Raw genomic sequence first — 20,999 nt, forward strand, 5'->3', positions numbered from 1 at the left:
CAGGGAGATAAACCTAGCTAACCTGCATGTATGTAAAATTGTCTGTATAAAATTATAGAAATAATAATAACAATGATGAGCACGAATCTAATCTACCATAGATAGATAAATAGTTGGCATAACATTTCTGTAACTATCCTCGTCTTAATTTACAGTAAAAACGAGGTCAAACCATCTAAATGAATCTATATATAAAGAGAAAGCATAGTTCTCGGAGTATATCTATCTCTCTCTCTCTCTTTTTTGTTCTTTAGCTCGGTTCAATTCTAGTATTTTTGAGGCTTATTTGAGTGAAGAAAATGGAGGGAGAGAATAGGAGCATTATTGAGAAAGGATTATTATTGGTAAATAAGGAAGAGAGTGCAAATACAACTCCACTTCTTGTCTTCACCACTTTCATCATTGTCTCTGCCTCCTTCTCTTTCGGCGTTGCCGTAAGTTTTCTTAACTTATTTATCTATTTTTGATGTTTTGAAGTATTCCAAATTACTTTTTTTCCCTCTCTTTTTTCTTGGGGAATCATATATTATATATATATATATATATATAAAAAAAATAATATTTACTTAATGGCAAGAATTTCTGAAAAGTAAAAATACAGTATATAAGTTAAAAATTTGACGAAAAAAGTAAACTGGTGTTCCTTTGCGTGTTTTTAATTTGTTTACTCATTAGTTTTAAAGGTTCATTAGCATGTTAATAGACAAACCTTACGATTTCAAAAGAAATTGGATTTAACAACGTGGGATCCATCAACGAATCACCGTGCATGATCAGTCTTTCGATTTAGAGTCTTTTAAAGTAAATTTTAAAGCTATACGTATACTTATCAAAAATTGGTTGTGTTTTGAGTTTCAGTTTCGAGTCTTTAGGGAGCCAAATCAAATTTTTACGAACTGGATAGGAAAATTAATTGGCTAGAGATACCACTTCTAGCCACGATTTTTCTTAATATTTTGTTTATTTATTTTTTAATGTTTTGAAGTATTCCAGATAGCCTTTTCCGAAATTCATATATAGAAGGCATAAAATTTATGTAACTATCCTCATGTTTTGAAGAATTTCAATTAACCTTTTTCGAAATTCAGAACTGGATTTGGCGTAGAATATTCCAATTGTGTTCAACTTAATTATTTAGATATTCAGGCATGTATCTCAATTATTTTGATGATAATCAGTTAGGGCATACTGCTGGTACAATGGCCTCCATTATTGAAGATCTTGATCTTTCTATCACACAAGTATGTCTCTATTTAACTAAGTTCATTAATATTTCAGATAGCTTATAGCAAATAAAAATCTACCTTACCAAAAAAAAAATAGCAAATAAAAATCTAATTCCGATAATTTATGATAATTGGAATTTGTTTTTTTCACAGTTTTCTGTATTTGGTTCGTTGTTGACATTTGGAGGAATGTTGGGTGCAATATTTAGCGCCACGATTGCAGATTCATTTGGTTGTAAAATGGTTAGATATTTCTTATTTGAAATCCTATTGGCATATATAAACCTCTAACCTCTTTTAATAATGTTTCCGCTCTAATAAATTTCTTAGACTTTGTGGATCTCTGAGGTATTCTGCATAAGTGGATGGTTTGCAATTGCACTAGCCAAGGTTTCTTCACTACGCATTTAGTATCGTTTCTATATAAGCGTACTCGATCTCTAATCTCGATTAATTCATCTTTGCGTAGAATATTATTTGGCTGGACTTGGGACGATTCTTTGTAGGAATTGGAGTTGGTCTCCTTAGTTACGTGGTAATTTTTTTTTTTGGATAGAAAATTTCTATTATTTTTTGCTGTTGTTAGATACCTCTAAGCTTTTTAACAACGCTAGCTAGTTTTTATATATATTTTTGTAGGTTCCTGTATATATTGCAGAAATAACTCCCAAAACTGTGCGAGGCACTTATACATTTAGTAATCAGGTAATGTAAATTTATAATTAGTGTATGATCATATATATATATATAGATATATATTGATGAAGGTCTACTTATTTACAGTTGTTGCAAAATTGTGGGGTGGCAACCGCGTATTACCTAGGAAATTTCATATCATGGAGAATCATAGCCTTAATCGGTGATTCTTTCTCATATACTACTATTATTTTTTTCTCTACAAATTTCATTTTTTCATATTTATTATTGATAATAAAATTTAATTCTTGCATAAACTATTTCATCAAAGATACTTTAATGTCTTCAGGCATACTTCCATGCTTGATACAACTTGTTGGATTGTTTTTCGTCCCCGAGTCTCCAAGATGGTTGGTTAGTCATATGAAACATCTTATACATTTTCTAATAAGTTGTTTATTTTGTAAAATTTATAAGAGAATTTATATATACACATTTAGCGTGACTAATTATTATAGGCAAAAGAAGGTCGTGACGAAGAATGTGAGGTTGTTCTTCAGAAATTAAGAGGAGACGAAGCGGATATTGTGAAGGAAACTAGAGAAATCATGGTACACATGCATATAAATCATAATCAAAATTAGATATTAACATTTCGTTTAATTTTGATCAAATTTGAAAACTGTATTACTATTTCTTCCATTTTTTCACACAAAGAATTTTAAATTTAATATTTTTCTTTCTGAAAAAAATTCTTGCTTATCTTCATTCTATTTTTTTTTTCAGATTTCTGTTGATGCTTCCGCGAATATCAGCATGCGTAGTCTTTTCAAAAGGAAATATTCTCATCAACTTACAGTATGAAAAAGGGGTTTCATTCATCAGCAGAAATTTGAAAATTTTAAAAGTAATTTAATTAACTGAACTGATTTTTGTTTTTGGTTAATTAAATCAAGATCGGTGTAGGTTTGATGCTTCTGCAACAGTTAAGTGGAAGTGCAGGATTAGGTTATTACGTTGGTAGCGTGTTTGATCTTGCCGGTAAAGTTTCATCAATGGATTTAATATGCTTATCATTACTTTATTCTTTGAATGACTATTACGTATATATAATTTTTTTTTTTTTTTTCAAACTCTTAAGGATTTCCTTCTCGGATTGGGATGACGGTGTTGTCTATTGTCGTGGTACGTATATATATTCATAATGTGATCCTTGTTATTTACCACTGTTGACTCCTAAATTTCTTCGATTCCATTATGAAATGGGATTGATCATGATATATAGGTACCAAAAGCTATATTGGGTCTGATACTTGTGGAACGATGGGGAAGAAGACCGCTTCTTATGGTTATAATATTTTTATTTGTTACTATAGTACAATTTTGTTGTGTTAATTGATTAATTACGTTTATAAAGTATACAAACTTTAATGTACAAATTTGCAGGCATCGGCATTTGGGTTATGTTTAGGTTGTATCTCTCTTGCATTAGCGTTTGGATTGAAAGGTGTCCCTGGGATTAATGTAAATGTTACTCCCACTTTGGCATTTATAGGAATATTGGTAAGTGAGATCCAATTCATTAATTTATAATATCTTCAAAATAAATAAAAAATCATACACTTTTTTCTATTTGAATAAAAGCAACCTTGTTGTTGACAACAAAAAAAGAAACAACCTGAATTATATAAAGTTTATAACTAAACTAACACAAGTTATTGGATATCCTCTTATATAATCATTAAAAACAATATAAGTTTGGTATCATTGTTATTTTTCAGCAATAGCTAGATTCTATAGAAATTTCAAAATGTGATTAAATAGAATAAATCTATAATCCAAACAGACATTTGTTATGATGTTCGCGGCTGGATTAGGAGCGCTACCATGGATTATAATGTCTGAGGTATAAAACACATATGCTTACTTTTTTACATGTTTGAGCAAAGTCTCTTTTTCTTGTTACATTCAAAATTGTTCATTTCCTTGTGTAGATATTTCCGATGGACATGAAAGTAGTAGCTGGAAGTTTAGTAAGCATAACGAATTGGTTTACTGGTTGGATCGTCAGCTACTGTTTCAATTTTATGCTTCTTTGGAGTCCAACCGGTACGTCAAAACTAGTCCAGAAGCATTAAATTGTACCTAATTTAGTTTTCTTCTCTTTTTCTTTCTCTAATACCCTTATAATCAACCAAATTTAGAGATTCAGTATTTATATACATATTCACGTAACTATATAACTTAACAACAGAGACAAAAATCAGATAGTTCTCCTCTCTCAGTTTGAACATTTTTGGCAACTATCTATCCGATCCCGGTCTCGAGTTCTTTAGATATAGTTTTGGAGATCTTACAATGATATATGATTTATGAATTCAAAGATTCCAATAACAATGCATATATCTTATTTTTGGAAATTCGAATTGCAGGAACTTTTATCATATTTGCTACGATATGTGGAGCAACGATTGTCTTCGCATGGTGTTTGGTGCCTGAGACTCGAGGTTTAACTTTAGAAGAAATCCAACTTCGACGTGCTCATTAATACTTTGAGTTGATCTGATATATCTATTATAAAACAATCATAATCGGATTTCATATAGTATACAAACAATGTGAATCGATTATGCATGGTCTACATTCATTACTAAATCTTTTATGTAAGATCATGTTGCCCATCATGCCGACAGTTGTGCTATTATTGTCTTCATAGCAAAACTTGTTTCTGCAATAATAGAATTATATAATACATGGTAATTTTTTTTTTATGCAAGTTATAAAAATTTACAGCCAAATGCCTATACCCTTATTAACATAACTGAAATTCTTTTTAAAAAGTGAGGCTGTATACATATTTTATGAATTTAGCATTGGATTTTCGGATTTCGTACGTTGATAGAATTATGGCATGGAACATGTTCTTTAGTCGTCGTTCATCAAAAAGAAAAAAAAAAGAAAATGTTCTTTAGTCAAGAAGTGGGCATGGTCTCTCATAACTAGGTAAAAAACGACGCTTCTAAGCAGAGGTGTTACAACACTCCTCTTCAGCCATGGCCACTCCCTTCTCGCTCTGATGCATGCGACCACTCGTTACGTTGACGCCGCATGGAATGCCTCCTCTGGATTCTGTGGTATGGGCTGGGTGATTCAAGATAGCAGCAATAGTACCCGTTCTCGCTCCTTCTCCTCTCATAGGAGGTTTGTCTCCTCGGAATTTGTTGCAGAGTGCTACTTCACAGAGGCTTTAGCTTTGCGTAGTGCTTTGTCATTGTTGGCAGCAAACACTGATGACTAACCCGGTGGTGATCTATTCGGACTCGCAATCCCTTATTTTGCTGATCAACTCTAAAGGTTGTGCCACGGAGCTTCGAAGTATCCTCCACGATATTTTCCTGCTAAGTGAAAACTTTAGTTTTATCTCTTTTGTCTTTGTACCTCGGTCTCACAATGGTGTAACCGATGCTTTAGCCAAGATGGCTCTTTTAATTTGTCTCTAACTTCTACCTCCTTTGGTGAGGACTTAAAACTCTCTCTATCATCTATAAAAGTTTGTTGTTCAAGAAAAAAAACCAGACGAAGTGTTCTCAGTTCTCACACGGTACGTAAATTTGGTTTCTCGATTTTTGTTCATTAATTAATTCATAAAGTTAATATACAGTTGTGAGCCTAATTAACAGATCCATATAATTTAGATTGTTCTTATAATTTAAAATAGTTTGATTGACCGATTGAGCGTGTTTCACGGTTTCTGTTGATATATAATAGTTTTCATATTACACACCACAATAAGAAAACGTTAAACTGTCGATATATAATATATATATATATATATTTTGGACAGCCTGTCGATATATATATTTGACTGAAATAAGTTAAAATAGGAAACAGCGTGACGTACGTGGCCATATTTTATTATTTTTGGGATTTTTTATTCCTTGATTATTATTACGTTTACGTAGCAGAATTAAAATTCGTCGTAGTCCATTAAGTAGGTATTACCGTATTAGATAAGTTATTAGGGCCCTCATATTTTGTATTTGGACAAGTGTGATCCATATTTAAAATGTCTATAATTTTTCGGGTATGAACAGCGTTTTAATATTTTCATGTAAATTCATATATATAATTAATTATCAACTTGGATCAGTACTGCATTTTGATCTCTCTGAAACATGTAATCCGCAATACCCTGGGAAAATTCGGATTCAGATTACGCACAGCCACGCATGATTGATTGAGTTGTCAATTTGTCATTATTAATTAATCATGTTTAATTATAAAAACTATGACAAAATTATATTTTATACATCCCAGTGTGATTTTTTCTTGATGATATATCTATTATACTAAATTTCAAATAAAATAATATATATATATATAACATATCCGAAACATATCAGCATTATTTTTTGTTTATAACATACATTATTGTCTTCGAGAAATATAAAATAAAAATTGTGATGCACTAATATGAGACATGAATCTATATATAAAGAGAAGGCATAGTTCTCACTTCTCAGAGTATATCTATTTCTCTTCTTCTTCTTCTTTAGCTCGGTTCAATTCTAGTATTTTTGAGGCTTATTTGAGTGAAGAAAATGGAGGGAGAGAGTAGTAGCATTGAGAGAGGATTATTATTGGTAAATAAGGAAGAGAGTGCAAATACAACTCCACTTCTTGTCTTCACCGCTTTCATCATTGTCTCTGCCTACTTCTCCTTCGGCGTTGCCGTACGTTTTCTTATTATTATTATTTTTTTAAAATATTTTGTTAACTTTTTTTTTTTTTTTTGGTAAACATATTTTGTTAACTTATTTATCTATTTTTGATGTTTTGAAGGATTCCAAATTACCTTTTTTGAAAATCAGAATTGGGTTTTGCATTGGAATATTCTAACTGTGTTCAACTTATTTAGATATTCATGCATGTATCTCAATTGTTTTTATGAGAATCAGTTAGGCCACACTGCTGGTACAATGGCTTCCATTATGGAAGAGCTTGATCTTTCTATCGCACAAGTAAGTCCCTGTTTAACTATACATTCATTACTATTTCAGATAAGATTTAACAAATAAAAATTTATTTCGATAATTATGATAATTGGAATTTATTTTTATAAATGTTTTTTTTTTGTAGTTTTCTGTATTTGGTTCGCTATTAACGTTTGGAGGAATGATTGGCGCAATATTTAGCGCCACGATTGCAGACTTAGTTGGCCGTAAAATGGTTAATTTTTTTTATTAATTAAATTCATTTGGCATAATCTTTAAACCTTTAATCTTTTTTAATAATATTTTCGCTCTAACATATTTCTTAGACTTTGTGGATCGCTGAGGTTTTCTGCATAAGTGGATGGCTTGCAATTGCACTAGCCAAGGTGAAAATATAAATGTTTTTTAAACCTTTATTATTATTTTCTTTTTAATGATTATTACGTGAAAATATAAATGTTTTTTTTTAATTAATTGTTACTTTTAACTCTTAAGGATTTCCTTCTCGGATTGGGATGACGGTGTTGTCTATTGTCATGGTACGTATATGTAAAATATTCATAATATTTACACTTTGATCCATAATCTATGAAATGGGATTGATCATGATATATAGGTACCAAAAGCTATATTGGGTCTGATACTTGTGGAACGATGGGGAAGAAGACCGCTTCTTATGGTTATAATATTTTTATTTGTTACTCTAGTATAATTTTATTGTGTTAATTGATTAATTACGTTTATAAAGTATATAAATTTTTTGTACAAATACGCAGGTATCGGCATTTGGGATATGTTTAGGTTGTATCTCTATTGCATTAGCATTTGGACTGAAAGGTGTTCCTTGGATCGTAAATTTTACTCCCACTTTGGCATTTATAGGAATGTTGGTAAGTGAGATCCAATTTATTTTCAAAAAAAAATCATAGTTTTCTTCTATTTGAATAAAAACAACCTGAAATATTTTAAGTTGTTTTTATTCAAATAGAAGAAAAGTAAGATTATGCTATTTTAAGTTGTTTATATTCAATTCATCGATCCTTATATTGAATGTTAAAAACAAGAATGTCTTAATTACACATATGCTATTGTTGTCATTATTATTAATTATTACGTTTTTTTTTTTGTTAATAAGAAAGTTTTTAGGTTTTTGCCCATAATTTCTTAGACCGGAACCAACCATTGATAATGCTTATTAAAATGTTATTTGTTAATTTTCAGTAATATATAGCTAGATTTTGTAGAAATTTCAAAATGTGATCAAAGATATTAAATCTATAATCCAAACAGACATACAATATGATGTTCGCAGCTGGATTAGGAGGACTACCATGGATTATAATGTCCGAGGTATATGAACATATGTTTACTTTTTCGTTTACTTTTTTTTTTGTGACATTCAAAATTGTTCATTTCCTTACACTTTTTGTGTAGATATTTCCGATAAACATGAAAGTAGTAGCTGGAAGTTTAGTAAGCATAACGAATTGGTTTACTGGTTGGATCGTCAGCTACTGATTCAATTTTATGCTTCTTTGGAGCCCAACTGGTACGTCAAAACTAGTCCAAAAGCATTAAAAATTGAACCTTATTAATGATTTAGCTCGGTTTTGTTTAGTTTTTTTTGTTTTTCTCTAATTCACGGAACTAGATAACTTAACAACAGAGATGAAAAGGAAAACTAACAGATATTTGATATAATGGAACTGCTATCTATTCGAGTCTCGAGCTCTTTAGATATATTTTTGGATCTTAAATTGATATATGATTGATGAAATTCAAGATTCCAATGACGATGCCTATATCTTAATTTATTTTTGTAAATTCGAATTGTAGGCACTTTTATTATATTCGCCATGATAAGTGGAGTAACGATTGTATTCGCATGGTGTTTGGTGCCTGAGACTCGAGGATTAACTTTAGAAGAAATCCAACTTCGACGTGCTCATTAATACTTTGAGTTGATCTCAAATATCCATTATAAACGTGTGTATATACAACAATCAATTTTTTTTCATGTAACAAATTAAGTTGTTGTTCATCAATCATCATGCCGAAAGTTGTTTTATTTTTTTTTGTCAAACCAAACCTGTTCTATTTAGGTTCATTATATCGTAAAACGTCGAGCCAACCTAGCCAAAATCTGCTAACCTAAAAACAGATAATAAATAATACAATGACTGATGTGATATTTAGTAGGTGAAGAAGTTTTAGCATGCACGTTTCTTTGTGCCAGCTCCCAATCTTTTAGTCTTGATATACCTTTCATTTTGGGTCCAGCCGTCCAGGTTCAGTGAATTATATATTTCTGCCACGTTTATTGAAGGGCTAATATAGTCCAACTAATTCTTTCATTTAATGCAATTCGTATTTTATAGTATATTTTTCTTGTCCAAATTCGTATTTTTTGTATAATGTTTCAAGTGCTGTCTTTGTTTGTTGTCTCCTATACGTTTAATTTAATATTCCCTCTGTTTTAATTGATTTTTACTTTAAGGTTTTTACTCAAAAATAAAAAAATCACAAAAATCACATTTAATTTACTTTTTTTTTTATATAAAAATATCATTAATTACAACTAATAAAAAAATATGCTATAAAATATAATTAGTCAAAAACTATTAAATACATTTAATTTTTGCATAAAAAATTAAAAATAACATTTATTTTGTAACAATTTTTTGATTAAATTACAAATAAACTGAAACAGATGAAATATTACGGTCTAACTTCGAAACTTGTCCATTACTCTGAAAAAACGGAAAACCTTTGAAAATTCGCTTGATTGTTCAAGCATATATTTGATCAAACATTTTCGTGTTTTGTTTTATTTCTTTGCGAAAAAAAAAAAGTCTTTTTAATGAATCTTTCACCATGGAATTTATTATATGTTATGGACAATTAACTTTGTATTTTTTCAAAAGAGATTTCCAAAATTTAACTTAAATCCATTTTTTGTAATATTGTGAAATTAGAAAACATTATTTAATTTAAAATTAGAAAACGGAGAGAATATTATGCAATGTAAATGTGTATTTATAAAGACATATCCTGTTCAAAAAAAAGAAATAGACATCTTCAGTTGTTATTTTAAAAATTATAGTTTTCCTACCGTTTCATTATAAGTGTGTTTAATTTTTTTCACATTTATTAAAAAAAATATTAAATTTTCTGTTTTATCCTTTATTAATATATAATACGAATTTTTATTGGTCAATACATTTTTTTTTGGTGTATTTTATTAGTCGATACATTAATGTAGTAGAGATAAAACTAGAAATTTTCTCAAACATCTACATTTAAAATAGAAAACGATACTTATTTTGAAACAAAATTTTAAGTTTAAAACGATACTTAATATGAAATAGAGAAATTATAAATCATTTATTCACAAAAGAAGAAACTAGAAAATGTATATAACTATCAAGAATATGCAAATAATATTATAAAATACACAATTATTTGCAATGCGACTGCCAATAGATAATGAATATATATTTATAATAAACAAAATTAATATATTACAATATAACGTGTATTTTACAATTTAGGTTGTCCCGGTAAGCGAAGCTTGCAACTCTTCCAGTGACTGTCCTTTGGTTTCCGGTACGACCATCCAAATAAAAATCAATGACATTCCTCCGACAGCCGCAAATATGTAAAATGTTCCTATTTAATTATTATTAACAATACGTAAATGACATAATTGAAGTTGAAAATATATTACCAATACAGGATACCTAACTAAAAATCTAGACAAAAACTTATCATTTCAAATAAAATCATCCGATCTAAACAAGAAAACAAAAGTATTTGAACAAAACATGAATCCAATTATGAATGCACATTTTTCACATCTAAAACTGTTTGATATAAATATCAAAAATTCGAACACGATTTTAAAACGTCTTTCTAGTTGTATTTTTTACTCTATCTATCTATTATTAACTTTAAGTTTGGTTTGTATTTTTTTCCTTAAGGTGACTATAAATTTTTTATTTGGGAACTATATCTATCAAAATTAATTAAAAATAATAGAGAAAATAAAGACCTTGTGCGCTCCATTCAAACATAAAGTTGAAAGCGTAACTCACGAACCACCCACTAGTCCATGATGTTAATGCTACTATTGTTCCTGCTGAAACTTTTATATTTATCGGAAAGATCTGCAACAACAAAAGAAACACAAACACACACAATAAACAATTTTTATTTCTTTCATAAATGTTTAACTATATGATTTTTATAAATTAAAAAATGTTATTTACCTCAGACATAATGACCCAAGGTAGCCCTCCTATACCGAATGCAAAACATCCGAAGTAGACCTAACCAAATTTAATTAAAGATTTCTTATTACAAGTTAAGACCAATAAAAAAAATTATGCATGGAAAAATGAATAATTGTTGGGAAAAAATAAAATATTTTACCAGAATGTTTACGAAGACGAAGCACATTCATTTGCTGTATCAGAAACAAAAATCATAAAGAATTAAAAATCATATAATAAGGATAATAAGATTGTAGTATCATAAAATACGTGTTGATAGTTATCTCATATTAGTCCAATATATAAAGAATAACCTGTAACGTGAAGCTAACTCCAATAAGTAAGGATCCGATGGACATTCCAATAGCAGAAGCCTAGAATAATATTTATCAAGATAATGTTAATAATTAATAGATTGTTACTATAAAGAGTAAACTGTATTTTTCTAACCAATAGGAGTGGTCGTCTTCCCCATCTGTCCACAAGAATCAGACTAACCAAAGCTTTTGGGATCTACAAAGAGTAGAAAATAATCATAAAAGGTATAATCGAAAGAGCTTTGGCCTTTAAGGAATTCAATTTCATCAAAGAAAATCAATTAGTTTAAGGTACGCACCACGAACACACCAAATATCATTGATCCAAGTCTCTCTGAAAAGCCTGTTTAAAAGACGCAAAATGCAGATAATATTAATTAGTATTAAATATTGGTGGTGTATCTATACTACTAGTATTATTTATATGAAAGCAAAATAATTTCATAAGTAATAATAGTAAGACTTTGAATATCCTAACCAGCTTTTCTGAATATGGCATTTGAATAATATGTGATACCGCTAGCTCCAGATAATTGTTGTATCAACATTAAACCAATTCCAACCTGTAAATTCAAAACAAATCATTACTTTCATCAAATGTAATATCATAAGTAAATAATTAGCCTTTTTCACGCTATTCCTTCCTAGTTCCTATATATGTTACCGTACCACAAGAGTTCGTCTATACTTCTTCTGAAACATGTCAGAGAAACTAGACTTTGAATCTTCTTCAAGCATTTTTGTCATAACCTGAAAAAGTATAACACGCATATAACTACAGTTACATATAGAGAAAGTATCCTAATAATTTAACAAAAAAGGAAAGAAAGAAAGAATACTAGTAATCTATAATAGCTAATGATTTTTTAAAAAAATATATATACCTGAATTTCAGCTGCTTCACCTGAAACATTAGCATCTTTCCCTCTAAGTCGATGCAAAGAACTTTCTACATCTTTGCCTAAACCGATTTTAGCCTGATAAAAACAACAACAAAAAAAATATTTACAAATGACTGAAGTAGAACCTTTACATACTTATGTCAAATTTCATAGTCGAAATGATTAAAAGAAAATGCCAACCAGCCATCTTGGAGATTCCGGTATGTAAAATATACCGATCATTTGAAGGATGCATGGAATTGCACCTGAACCAGAAAATGTAATTAAATAAAAATGATATGTAAAGTCTTTATAAAATATTGAAATAAACAAAAATCACATGTTGATATTAATATTACAGTATTATTTTAAAAAGAATGTAAATGCCTCGCAACGAGATATTCCGTTACCTATAACAGCCAGAACCCGCCAATTAATTACAGTCCCAAAAAAATAAATGAGGGAAATTCCACTGTTTTGAAGAAGCTTCAAAACCAAAAAATAGTGGGTTGTTAATAAAAATATATAAGGGGTAATAGCTTTAATAACTTATTAGAAATATAGAATATAAAATAAAAGATTAGACTAACTTTATTATAATTAAAAAAAAAAAAGAGTATAATAGAGTTTACCTGGTTTGAAGCAGTAAATGCGCCACGAACATGTTTTGGAGTGATTTCCGCAATATAGACAGGGACCTTGTATGAATATTATTTTAAAATGTTGGTTTTAAGAAATGTGAAATAAATCAATAATATATATATACATATATTTATATATGTGAGATTACCAAATGTAATTGGTATAAATATTTTTTTAATTACCACGTAGCTAATCAAGCCGACTCCTATGCCCAAGGAAATTCTTCCCAAGTCCAGCCAGAAGACATTCTTTTTGTTTCCACATTTATTCAAATCTATAAATTAGATACTTCCACAACCAAATTTATTTTTATTGAAAAATTATTATGGGTTTTTATCGGATTTACACCTTCGCGAAAGCAATGGAGAGCCAGCCAAAAATGCAGAAAAAATCGCATGCCCACAACGTCTTTAATCGTTAATCAACCAAAAAAAAAAGATATATCAATCAGAATCTACGAAAATCATTTTTTAAGGAAAGTATTATTAAAAAGAAACAAGTGCATAATTTGATGTAATAATTACTACTAGTATGATTTAAGAGATAGGGTAAAATGGTAATTACTCGTCTTCTGCCGAGGATGACTGCCAATTGACCGCTGAACAAGGCCCCTACCGCACCTCCCACATTCAAAAAGGAGCCAAACGCTGAAAACTGATTAAAAAAAAGTTTAAAGATTTCTTGGGAACAAATATCATATGAGTTACTAATCAGTAATCACACATGTTTTTTTTTTTCAGAAATACAACAACCTTTTTCAAAAATTCCAACAATAGTATTTAAAAAGCTTTTGTAAAACATCTTGACAAAAAAACTTCTTATCTTACAACTAATTTCCAAAACATTTCTAAGTACTTCGTACACAATTTTGTACTATTTGATTATTATGAATTCGTTCAAATTTTATTTGTTAGGTAAGTAAGATCGTGACGAAAAAAAAAAAAAAAAAAAAAAAAGGTAAGTAAGATCGTGTAATTGGGTTCAGTTTGGATTCGTGTAAACTTACTAGAATGGGCTTTGTAACACATTAAGGCCTTTTTGCCGCATTTAATTTTAATTCAAGCAATTAACAAAAAAAAGAAAAAGAAAAAGAAAAGAGATCGTGTATACACTTTTGATTAGTTTAACTTATGAAATTTGGAGAAATTTGTCATATTCGATAACTAAAATAATGACAAAATTACTAATAACTTTTTATTATTCATGTTCAAATATGAGATACGGTGTCGGAATCACATATGCATTTTATGAATGCATCTCTGATCTCTCCATGTACAAAACAGCTTACATGGCATTTTAATAATATTCATTTTCCAATATTAACTTACGTATCTCTCTAATATTCACATACGCATCTCTCTCTAAACGTTTGTACATGTGTCTCTCAATAAATTTCCCAGCAAAGTTGCTCTACTCATAACTTTGGACCACAATAAAACTAAAAATTCGTTAAAAAATATAATAAGACTTCACTACTATTATTCCCAGTTGCGAAAACTATAATTTATCAATAATGATGTCTTTATACGAAATTGCGTATAATTATCAATTTGATTTTCTTCATAACCGACCAGGTTAGGTCTGATAGTTTAGTAATCCATACAAGCAGATTTACAGGTAGCTGATGTTTTAGTTAACAGGTAAATTATGCATTTTAAGCATCATTAATTAGGGATTAATTAATTGGGTATTTATAGTGATAAAAGCTAAGAAAAAACAAATTACATACTTGTGCCATAGAAAGGTTTAACTCCTTCATGATAGCAGTCTCAGCGCCTGAAGTATAACCAGCCTACAAAATCCAAGAAATTATTATTATTATTATTATGCGAAAAATTAAGAGATTAAGACTATAAAGTGAGAAATTTAGAAACTCACGGCACATCCATAGCTGAAGGCACTACAAACAGCGACAAAAGTGCTGAGGATAACACAAGCAGTGATACGACGATCATCTCTGTCGTTTTCATGCCGGAGAAGTCCTTCCTCCATGCTTCTATTCTCCTCCACCACCATTTCTTACGATTAATCCTTCACCTCTCTTAATATTTTTTCCCAAGAAATCTTCTTGAACAAAATAAATAACAACAAGAAATCTTCTTGATCGATGATATAAACAGAGAGAAGAGAGAGAAAGAAGAGGTAGAGAGAAAGAAGAGAGAGTTTACTTGTGGGGTTCAAGCTCTTCATGATTTGCACAAGTGGGCTTGTTATAGAATATGATTTTGAATATATTTTTTTTTTTATAATTAAATATTTTTATCATTTTTAATAATTTCGAGTTTTGTTGTCCCTTTGTATTAAGATAATAATGCCAACTTTGAATGCATCCAACTGAACATAGCTCATTATCTGTCCTCAATACCAGTTGTACTTTCTTTTCTTTTTGTTCCAAATAGTTTTTTCTTTTGTAAAGAGAAAACTTAATATTTAGATAAAATTATGTATTATGTAATTTTGTCCAAGAAAAAAAAGAAGATAAAATTATGTATTTAGAAAATAAAATAGACAAAAATCAAACATAAGAAACATTACCAGTGATAAAAATCACAGAAACTTTATAATTTTCTACAACTGATTAACCAGACTAAGAAATAAACTGACCAAAATCAAAGGAAATATTCAGTTGAAGCCATATCCAAATTACTCTAGTCCAACGTGTTTCATATTGCCAACATAAATGTGATTAAACTACATCAGTACATCACCATGTTTTAGTGTTTACCAATAACAAATAAAAAACTACGGGCTACAATAATTGACTAACATAGTCGTTGGACGTATCTACCGTTAATTAATTTATAGTTCTGTTTTAATTATTTTTACTCAAATCAATTACAAACATATTCACAAAAATACCTAAATTATTTCAAATGAGTGTTGTTTAGTAAAATATATTATCTAAAAACTCTATGAATAATTAAAAAAATATATTAATGGCTGATCAACATAACCGTTGGAGTCCTTAGCTATGCGTTCGTCAAACTTACAGTTCTGTTTTTACTTGCTTTTTTTTTACTCAAATCATTTTACAAAACATACTCACAAAAAGCCATAATAATATTTTAGTGATATTATTGTTCAGTAAAGTTTGACAATTTGATATTTCATAGTCATACGCATGTCTTAGTCTTTTTTTTTTTTTTTTTTTTTTTTTTTTTTGTCGAAATCGCATGTCTTAGTCAAAGTATAGTATTTTTGCCAAAATTAAAAAATTATCATTGTTTAGGTAGAATTCTAGGAAGACTCGGGAAGATTGAGTAAATTTCTCCATCCTATTTCAAATTCGTATTATTTTTAAAACAAAACATGGATATAAATATTTTAGGATGATGTTTCTAAAATTCAAATATTTTCTTTCAAAATAAAGGAAAAAATGTGGATCGAGTTTACCCCAAGCAACTAATTAATGCTAGACAAAAAACAAATTACAAAAAATATATCTACAAAAATTTGCCACCTAAGCAACTAATAATGGTCTCAATATCTTTTTCATTTTTTTGTAACCAAGGTTAAACTGATTAAAAAAAAAAAAAAACGAAGGTACCATAATCATCTTTTCATTTGTAATACGAGGTAAAGTAATATATGTGCCTAAAGTAATTTTTGCAAAACAAATAATATTTGTACCCTTTTATCAAAAATAAAATAAAATAATGTACCTACATCTGTTTTAAACAAAGAATGGTTTATAAATGAAATATATATGTTTATGGTTTGTTTATATTATCGGTGAAGACAATATAAATGGGAGTTTGTTGAGAAACGCGAAGACTATAAAGTTTAAATGGGAGTTGTGTTAACTAATTAACTCACTTAATAACATGTAAAGTCAAGCATAGTGTAACGTGTTTCCAACATAATGACGATGATGGTTATAATTCTATATTGTGCGTCAGCATCATATGGTTTTGTATCGTTCTTCAGTATCGTTGACATGGATGATTTTTTTTTGTTGGGGGGTTTGTTTTAGTTAACAATACATGGATGCATGATTGTTGAAGATAGAGGAGCGAGACGTCTTAAATTATGGTGGACAAGTGAGAGAATATGAGACCCCACCCTTTTCATATTTTAACTACCCAATTGGCCAATGCCCATCCTAAGTCTTATCACACGTTTTTTTTTTTTTTGATGGTAATCATTCTCAGTAGCTAAGATTTTGTCAAGACAATATGATAAGGAATTGGCAATCGATTCAATCTTCATCAGACACTATCCTTATTACTGCATAGTGTAGATGGGATTGTCCATTTCTTCTGTACCCACCCGTACACATTTCGTTGTAATATTGGTTCCTTTTGCGGTTTTTCATGATCATTAGCGGGTCTAATTCAGTAGAAAAACTAGGTTTTGTTGTATCCACAAATGAATCTTCTCTTTCAGGACCACTTCTTGTATACAAAGAAGTTTTTTACGTCCCATAATTAAGAAGAATAAATTCAAAATTATAATAGAAGATAATAAGCATATGGTGGTTTAACCCTTTAGGCTTGGTCATGAAAGTAATATCTCTTTGAAATTAAAGAAAAGGTCTGAAAGGAATCAAGAGTGAAAAGGACAAGAAACCTATCCATTTCCACTATCCAAACTTGTGAAGGTTATCACAATTTATTGTTATTATTTTCTTGTTATAGGATGTTGATTTCTTTCAAACGCAACCTTTTTATATATCATATTTTATGGAACAAGACATGTAAGATATTTTAGTAAGCCTAATAAATCCCTTTTCTAGAGCACGTAATAGTGACATGTTATGCATATCTAATGATCTTTCTTACAAACGGTACTTTGACCAATCAATCGATCGAAATATATCTCACTTGTTTCCTGAAATCTTTTTGTAAAATCATTAGTGAAGACTTTATTCCATATTTGTATACCACAAACTGAATATATATATTTTTACTTGTAACTCATGTGTAGTTTAAATTTGGTGTTATTTTTTATATGAAAGAAAACTATACATATCTTTGATATTTTGGATTTGAAAGTACGGTAGTGTGTCTAAAAAGACCGAGAAATTGTTTTCATTATTTTTATCCTAAATGTACATTTGATCTTTCAAAAAATTTAATACCTTTTTTTTTTAAAATAAGAAATAAAAAGACTGAGAAAACTTCAGTATTTAACAATTTAATCTGTAATTATATCATGGAGTAATTTTTAAGTGCTGACTTACTGATTATGAAATTGTGATGGTCTGTACGTAAAATTAGTCAATATATATTGTAGATTTGTAATGTTTGAATAGCGAACTGTAGTTGAACGTGAGTAAGATCCATACTACTCGGAGCATAATTATCATTCGACCAAAACTAAAGATTCAGTCAATTTTGTGTTTTATCTTATAATAAGGACTTAAGGAACGTTAGACGAATTTACGTTGACAAAAAAGAAAGGATTTTTATTATCTAGTTGACGAGTGTGTATAATAAATTGTTATAATGAGGTTACATTTACATGGGCCTACTAAAATATAGATAAAGCCCAACAGGTTTTCAGAAACTATAAATTAGCTGACATTTTTTTTTCTTTAATTGTAAAAGGGCTAATCATCCTGGTCTACAAATCTTTTACCGGGCTAACTTATTTGGCCCATATGAGTGAACATGAGATACTGAGATACGATTCTTATTTAACATTTACTTTGTTGACCAAAAATAAAACAAATCCTTTTCCATTAACTTCTTCAAAATTCGTCAATGAATTCTTTAAACAAAAGAGAGATGGTGGTTTGCCACGTTGAAATTTAAAACTAATCCAGATTGACCTTGTTCAATTAAAAAAACATACTATAATTGTTCTCTGGTGTAATATGTAATGGAGCAGACGTGGATAATATTGGAATTTTTCGCTGTGCGTCAAATTTTAATTGTTAATCTCACTGTATAAAAACAGAAGTAATATTAGTTGTTAACCAAAAAAAAAAACATTACTTAACTAGTTTAGCTTTAACATTACGTACAAATTTTACTTAACTTAGATAAAAGAAAGAAATTGAAAAACTGGTTTGGTGCTTAAGCTTGAGCAAGAAGGTAATGCAAACGAAGCACACTTACACAGAGAATCTGGATGAAGAAGGAATGTTCATGAAATTCGATTCTCACATTTCTATTTGATTCGAATTTCAAATTGCAATTTCTCAGATTCCGGGGAAACAAAAAAAACCCTAGAAAAATTGTTTCTCCGTTTTTTGAATCATCCATGAGTCCTGACAATAAACTGCTTCCGAAGCGGATCATCCTCGTACGGCACGGTGAATCGGAAGGGAATCTCGACACGACGGCGTATACAACGACGCCGGATCATAAGATCCAGTTAACGGATTCCGGTTTGCTTCAGGCGCAGGAAGCCGGAGCTCGTCTCCACGCTTTGATCTCTTCAAATCCTTCTTCACCGGAGTGGCGTGTGTACTTCTACGTTTCGCCGTACGATCGGACTCGATCTACGCTCCGGGAGATCGGACGGTCGTTCTCGCGTCGCCGTGTGATTGGTGTTCGCGAAGAATGTCGAATTAGGGAACAGGATTTTGGGAATTTCCAGGTTAAAGAGCGAATGAGAGCAACGAAGAAGGTGAGAGAGAGGTTTGGCCGCTTTTTCTACCGGTTCCCGGAGGGAGAATCCGCCGCCGACGTCTTCGATCGCGTCTCCAGTATGTTTCACTTCCTTGCTTATTCGAAATTTTTCTCACTTTACTCGCATTGTTGATTGTCTACATATCTCGTTATCTATATGTATATTGACTGATCTGAGATGATAATTTAGTTTAGCTAAGCATGATTTTAGATCATTCTCGATGATCCTGGCCTGTACAAGTAGCAAAAAGTTGAGGACTTTTTGGTTAAGTAGCAGAACAATGACATTAAACCAAATGCATCTGTTAAGAGGAATTGGTTGATATCTGACCTTAGAACCCTTGAATCGATTTCATTTGATGCCATTCATGCTTGATTTCAGGTTATGCTCACATTCACTGTTATGAAGATTCTATTAAAACCTGAGTTTTCGCTGGATCCAGCAAATCGCTGAAATGCGTTTTACTAGCTGTGGTCTTGAATAGAAAAGGAAAAGGTTTTTCTCAGAATCAGAAGAAAGTCTAATATTTACTTTCCATCAATCTCTTTTGAAATGTCACCAAAATGGAAAAATTTAGCTAGTCCTGGCATGTGATTGTTTCATCGTTGTTGTTTTGTCTTTTCTCTTTGCTTTGTTTTCTTCCATCAATCTCTGTGTGAGTAAACAAGAAGAAATTAAGACATGATGTGGTCTGTTTGCGTGTTGCTATACAGGTTTTCTCGAGTCTCTATGGAGAGACATCGACATGAACAGACTACACATCAACCCGTCTCATGAGCTAAACTTTGTGATTGTCTCACACGGCTTAACATCGCGTGTGTTTCTGATGAAATGGTTCAAGTGGACCGTGGAACAGTTTGAAGGACTAAACAATCCAGGGAACAGTGAGATTAGAGTAATGGAATTAGGACAAGGCGGTGATTACAGCTTGGCGATTCATCACACAGAGGAAGAGTTAGCCACATGGGGACTGTCACCAGAGATGATTGCAGATCAAAAGTGGCGGGTTAACGCGCATAAAGGCGAATGGAAAGAAGATTGTAAGTGGTATTTTGGTGATTTCTTCGATCATATGGCAGATTCGGATAGAGAGTATGAGACTGAGGCCAATGAAGAAAAAGAAGAAGAAGAAGAAGAAGAAGAAGAAGAAGAGGGAAAAAGGGTAAATCTGCTAACGAGTTCAGAATATAGCAATGAGCCAGAGTTATACAATGGAAAATGCTGCTGATAATTTTTTACAGAACAAAAGCATACATGAGAAGAAAAGTTTAACTAAAGAAATTCAGAAAAATGTGATTTTGATAATAACTTGTACCGTTTACTTATGAAGCTTTCTGGTTTCTTAGTTTGTGTAGCTTTTGGTTTGTGGAGAAGTGTTGTACACATTGTTATAACACCAAAAACATTACAGGAAATTTGAAAGATTCATTTTACTGTGCCAAAGCATTTATCT

General features: G+C 30.4%; 3 protein-coding genes and 1 pseudogene across 3 annotated transcripts; 3 read left to right on the forward strand and 1 right to left on the reverse strand.

Annotated features, from left to right (window-relative positions):
* Positions 1 to 299: 299 nt before the first annotated feature.
* Positions 300 to 4,482, forward strand: LOC9318464 (sugar transporter ERD6-like 9). Its single transcript, XM_002882351.2, has 17 exons — positions 300 to 434; positions 1,179 to 1,241; positions 1,380 to 1,469; positions 1,557 to 1,616; positions 1,696 to 1,761; positions 1,866 to 1,931; positions 2,010 to 2,085; positions 2,212 to 2,276; positions 2,381 to 2,473; positions 2,649 to 2,720; positions 2,819 to 2,903; positions 3,004 to 3,047; positions 3,148 to 3,210; positions 3,309 to 3,425; positions 3,709 to 3,768; positions 3,857 to 3,971; positions 4,295 to 4,482. Exons 1-17 carry the CDS (start codon positions 300 to 302, stop codon positions 4,408 to 4,410), a joined length of 1,386 nt encoding a protein of 461 aa, XP_002882397.1. The 3' UTR covers positions 4,411 to 4,482.
* A 1,865-nt stretch (positions 4,483 to 6,347) lies between these two features.
* LOC9318466 lies at positions 6,348 to 8,924 on the forward strand (annotated as a pseudogene).
* Positions 8,925 to 10,253: 1,329 nt separating this feature from the next.
* On the reverse strand, positions 10,254 to 15,145 carry LOC9318467 (sugar transporter ERD6-like 11). The gene is given in 19 exon segments (XM_021032529.1): positions 10,254 to 10,525; positions 10,908 to 11,022; positions 11,125 to 11,184; positions 11,288 to 11,309; positions 11,311 to 11,321; positions 11,442 to 11,501; positions 11,578 to 11,640; positions 11,744 to 11,787; positions 11,923 to 12,007; positions 12,114 to 12,194; positions 12,329 to 12,421; positions 12,527 to 12,591; positions 12,736 to 12,811; positions 12,958 to 13,023; positions 13,150 to 13,215; positions 13,316 to 13,375; positions 13,532 to 13,621; positions 14,697 to 14,759; positions 14,846 to 15,145. Coding segments are annotated over 19 exon segments (1,380 nt in total). The 5' UTR covers positions 14,984 to 15,145; the 3' UTR covers positions 10,254 to 10,403.
* A 3,780-nt stretch (positions 15,146 to 18,925) lies between these two features.
* On the forward strand, positions 18,926 to 20,992 carry LOC9320560 (phosphoglycerate mutase-like protein AT74). Its single transcript, XM_002882354.2, has 2 exons — positions 18,926 to 19,622; positions 20,260 to 20,992. The coding sequence occupies exons 1-2, from the start codon at positions 19,175 to 19,177 to the stop codon at positions 20,772 to 20,774; spliced, it is 963 nt and encodes a 320-aa protein (XP_002882400.1). The 5' UTR covers positions 18,926 to 19,174; the 3' UTR covers positions 20,775 to 20,992.
* Positions 20,993 to 20,999: the final 7 nt, after the last annotated feature.

The sequence above is a fragment of the Arabidopsis lyrata genome, assembly GCF_000004255.2.
Source record: "Arabidopsis lyrata subsp. lyrata unplaced genomic scaffold ARALYscaffold_3, whole genome shotgun sequence".
NCBI lineage: Eukaryota > Viridiplantae > Streptophyta > Magnoliopsida > Brassicales > Brassicaceae > Arabidopsis > Arabidopsis lyrata.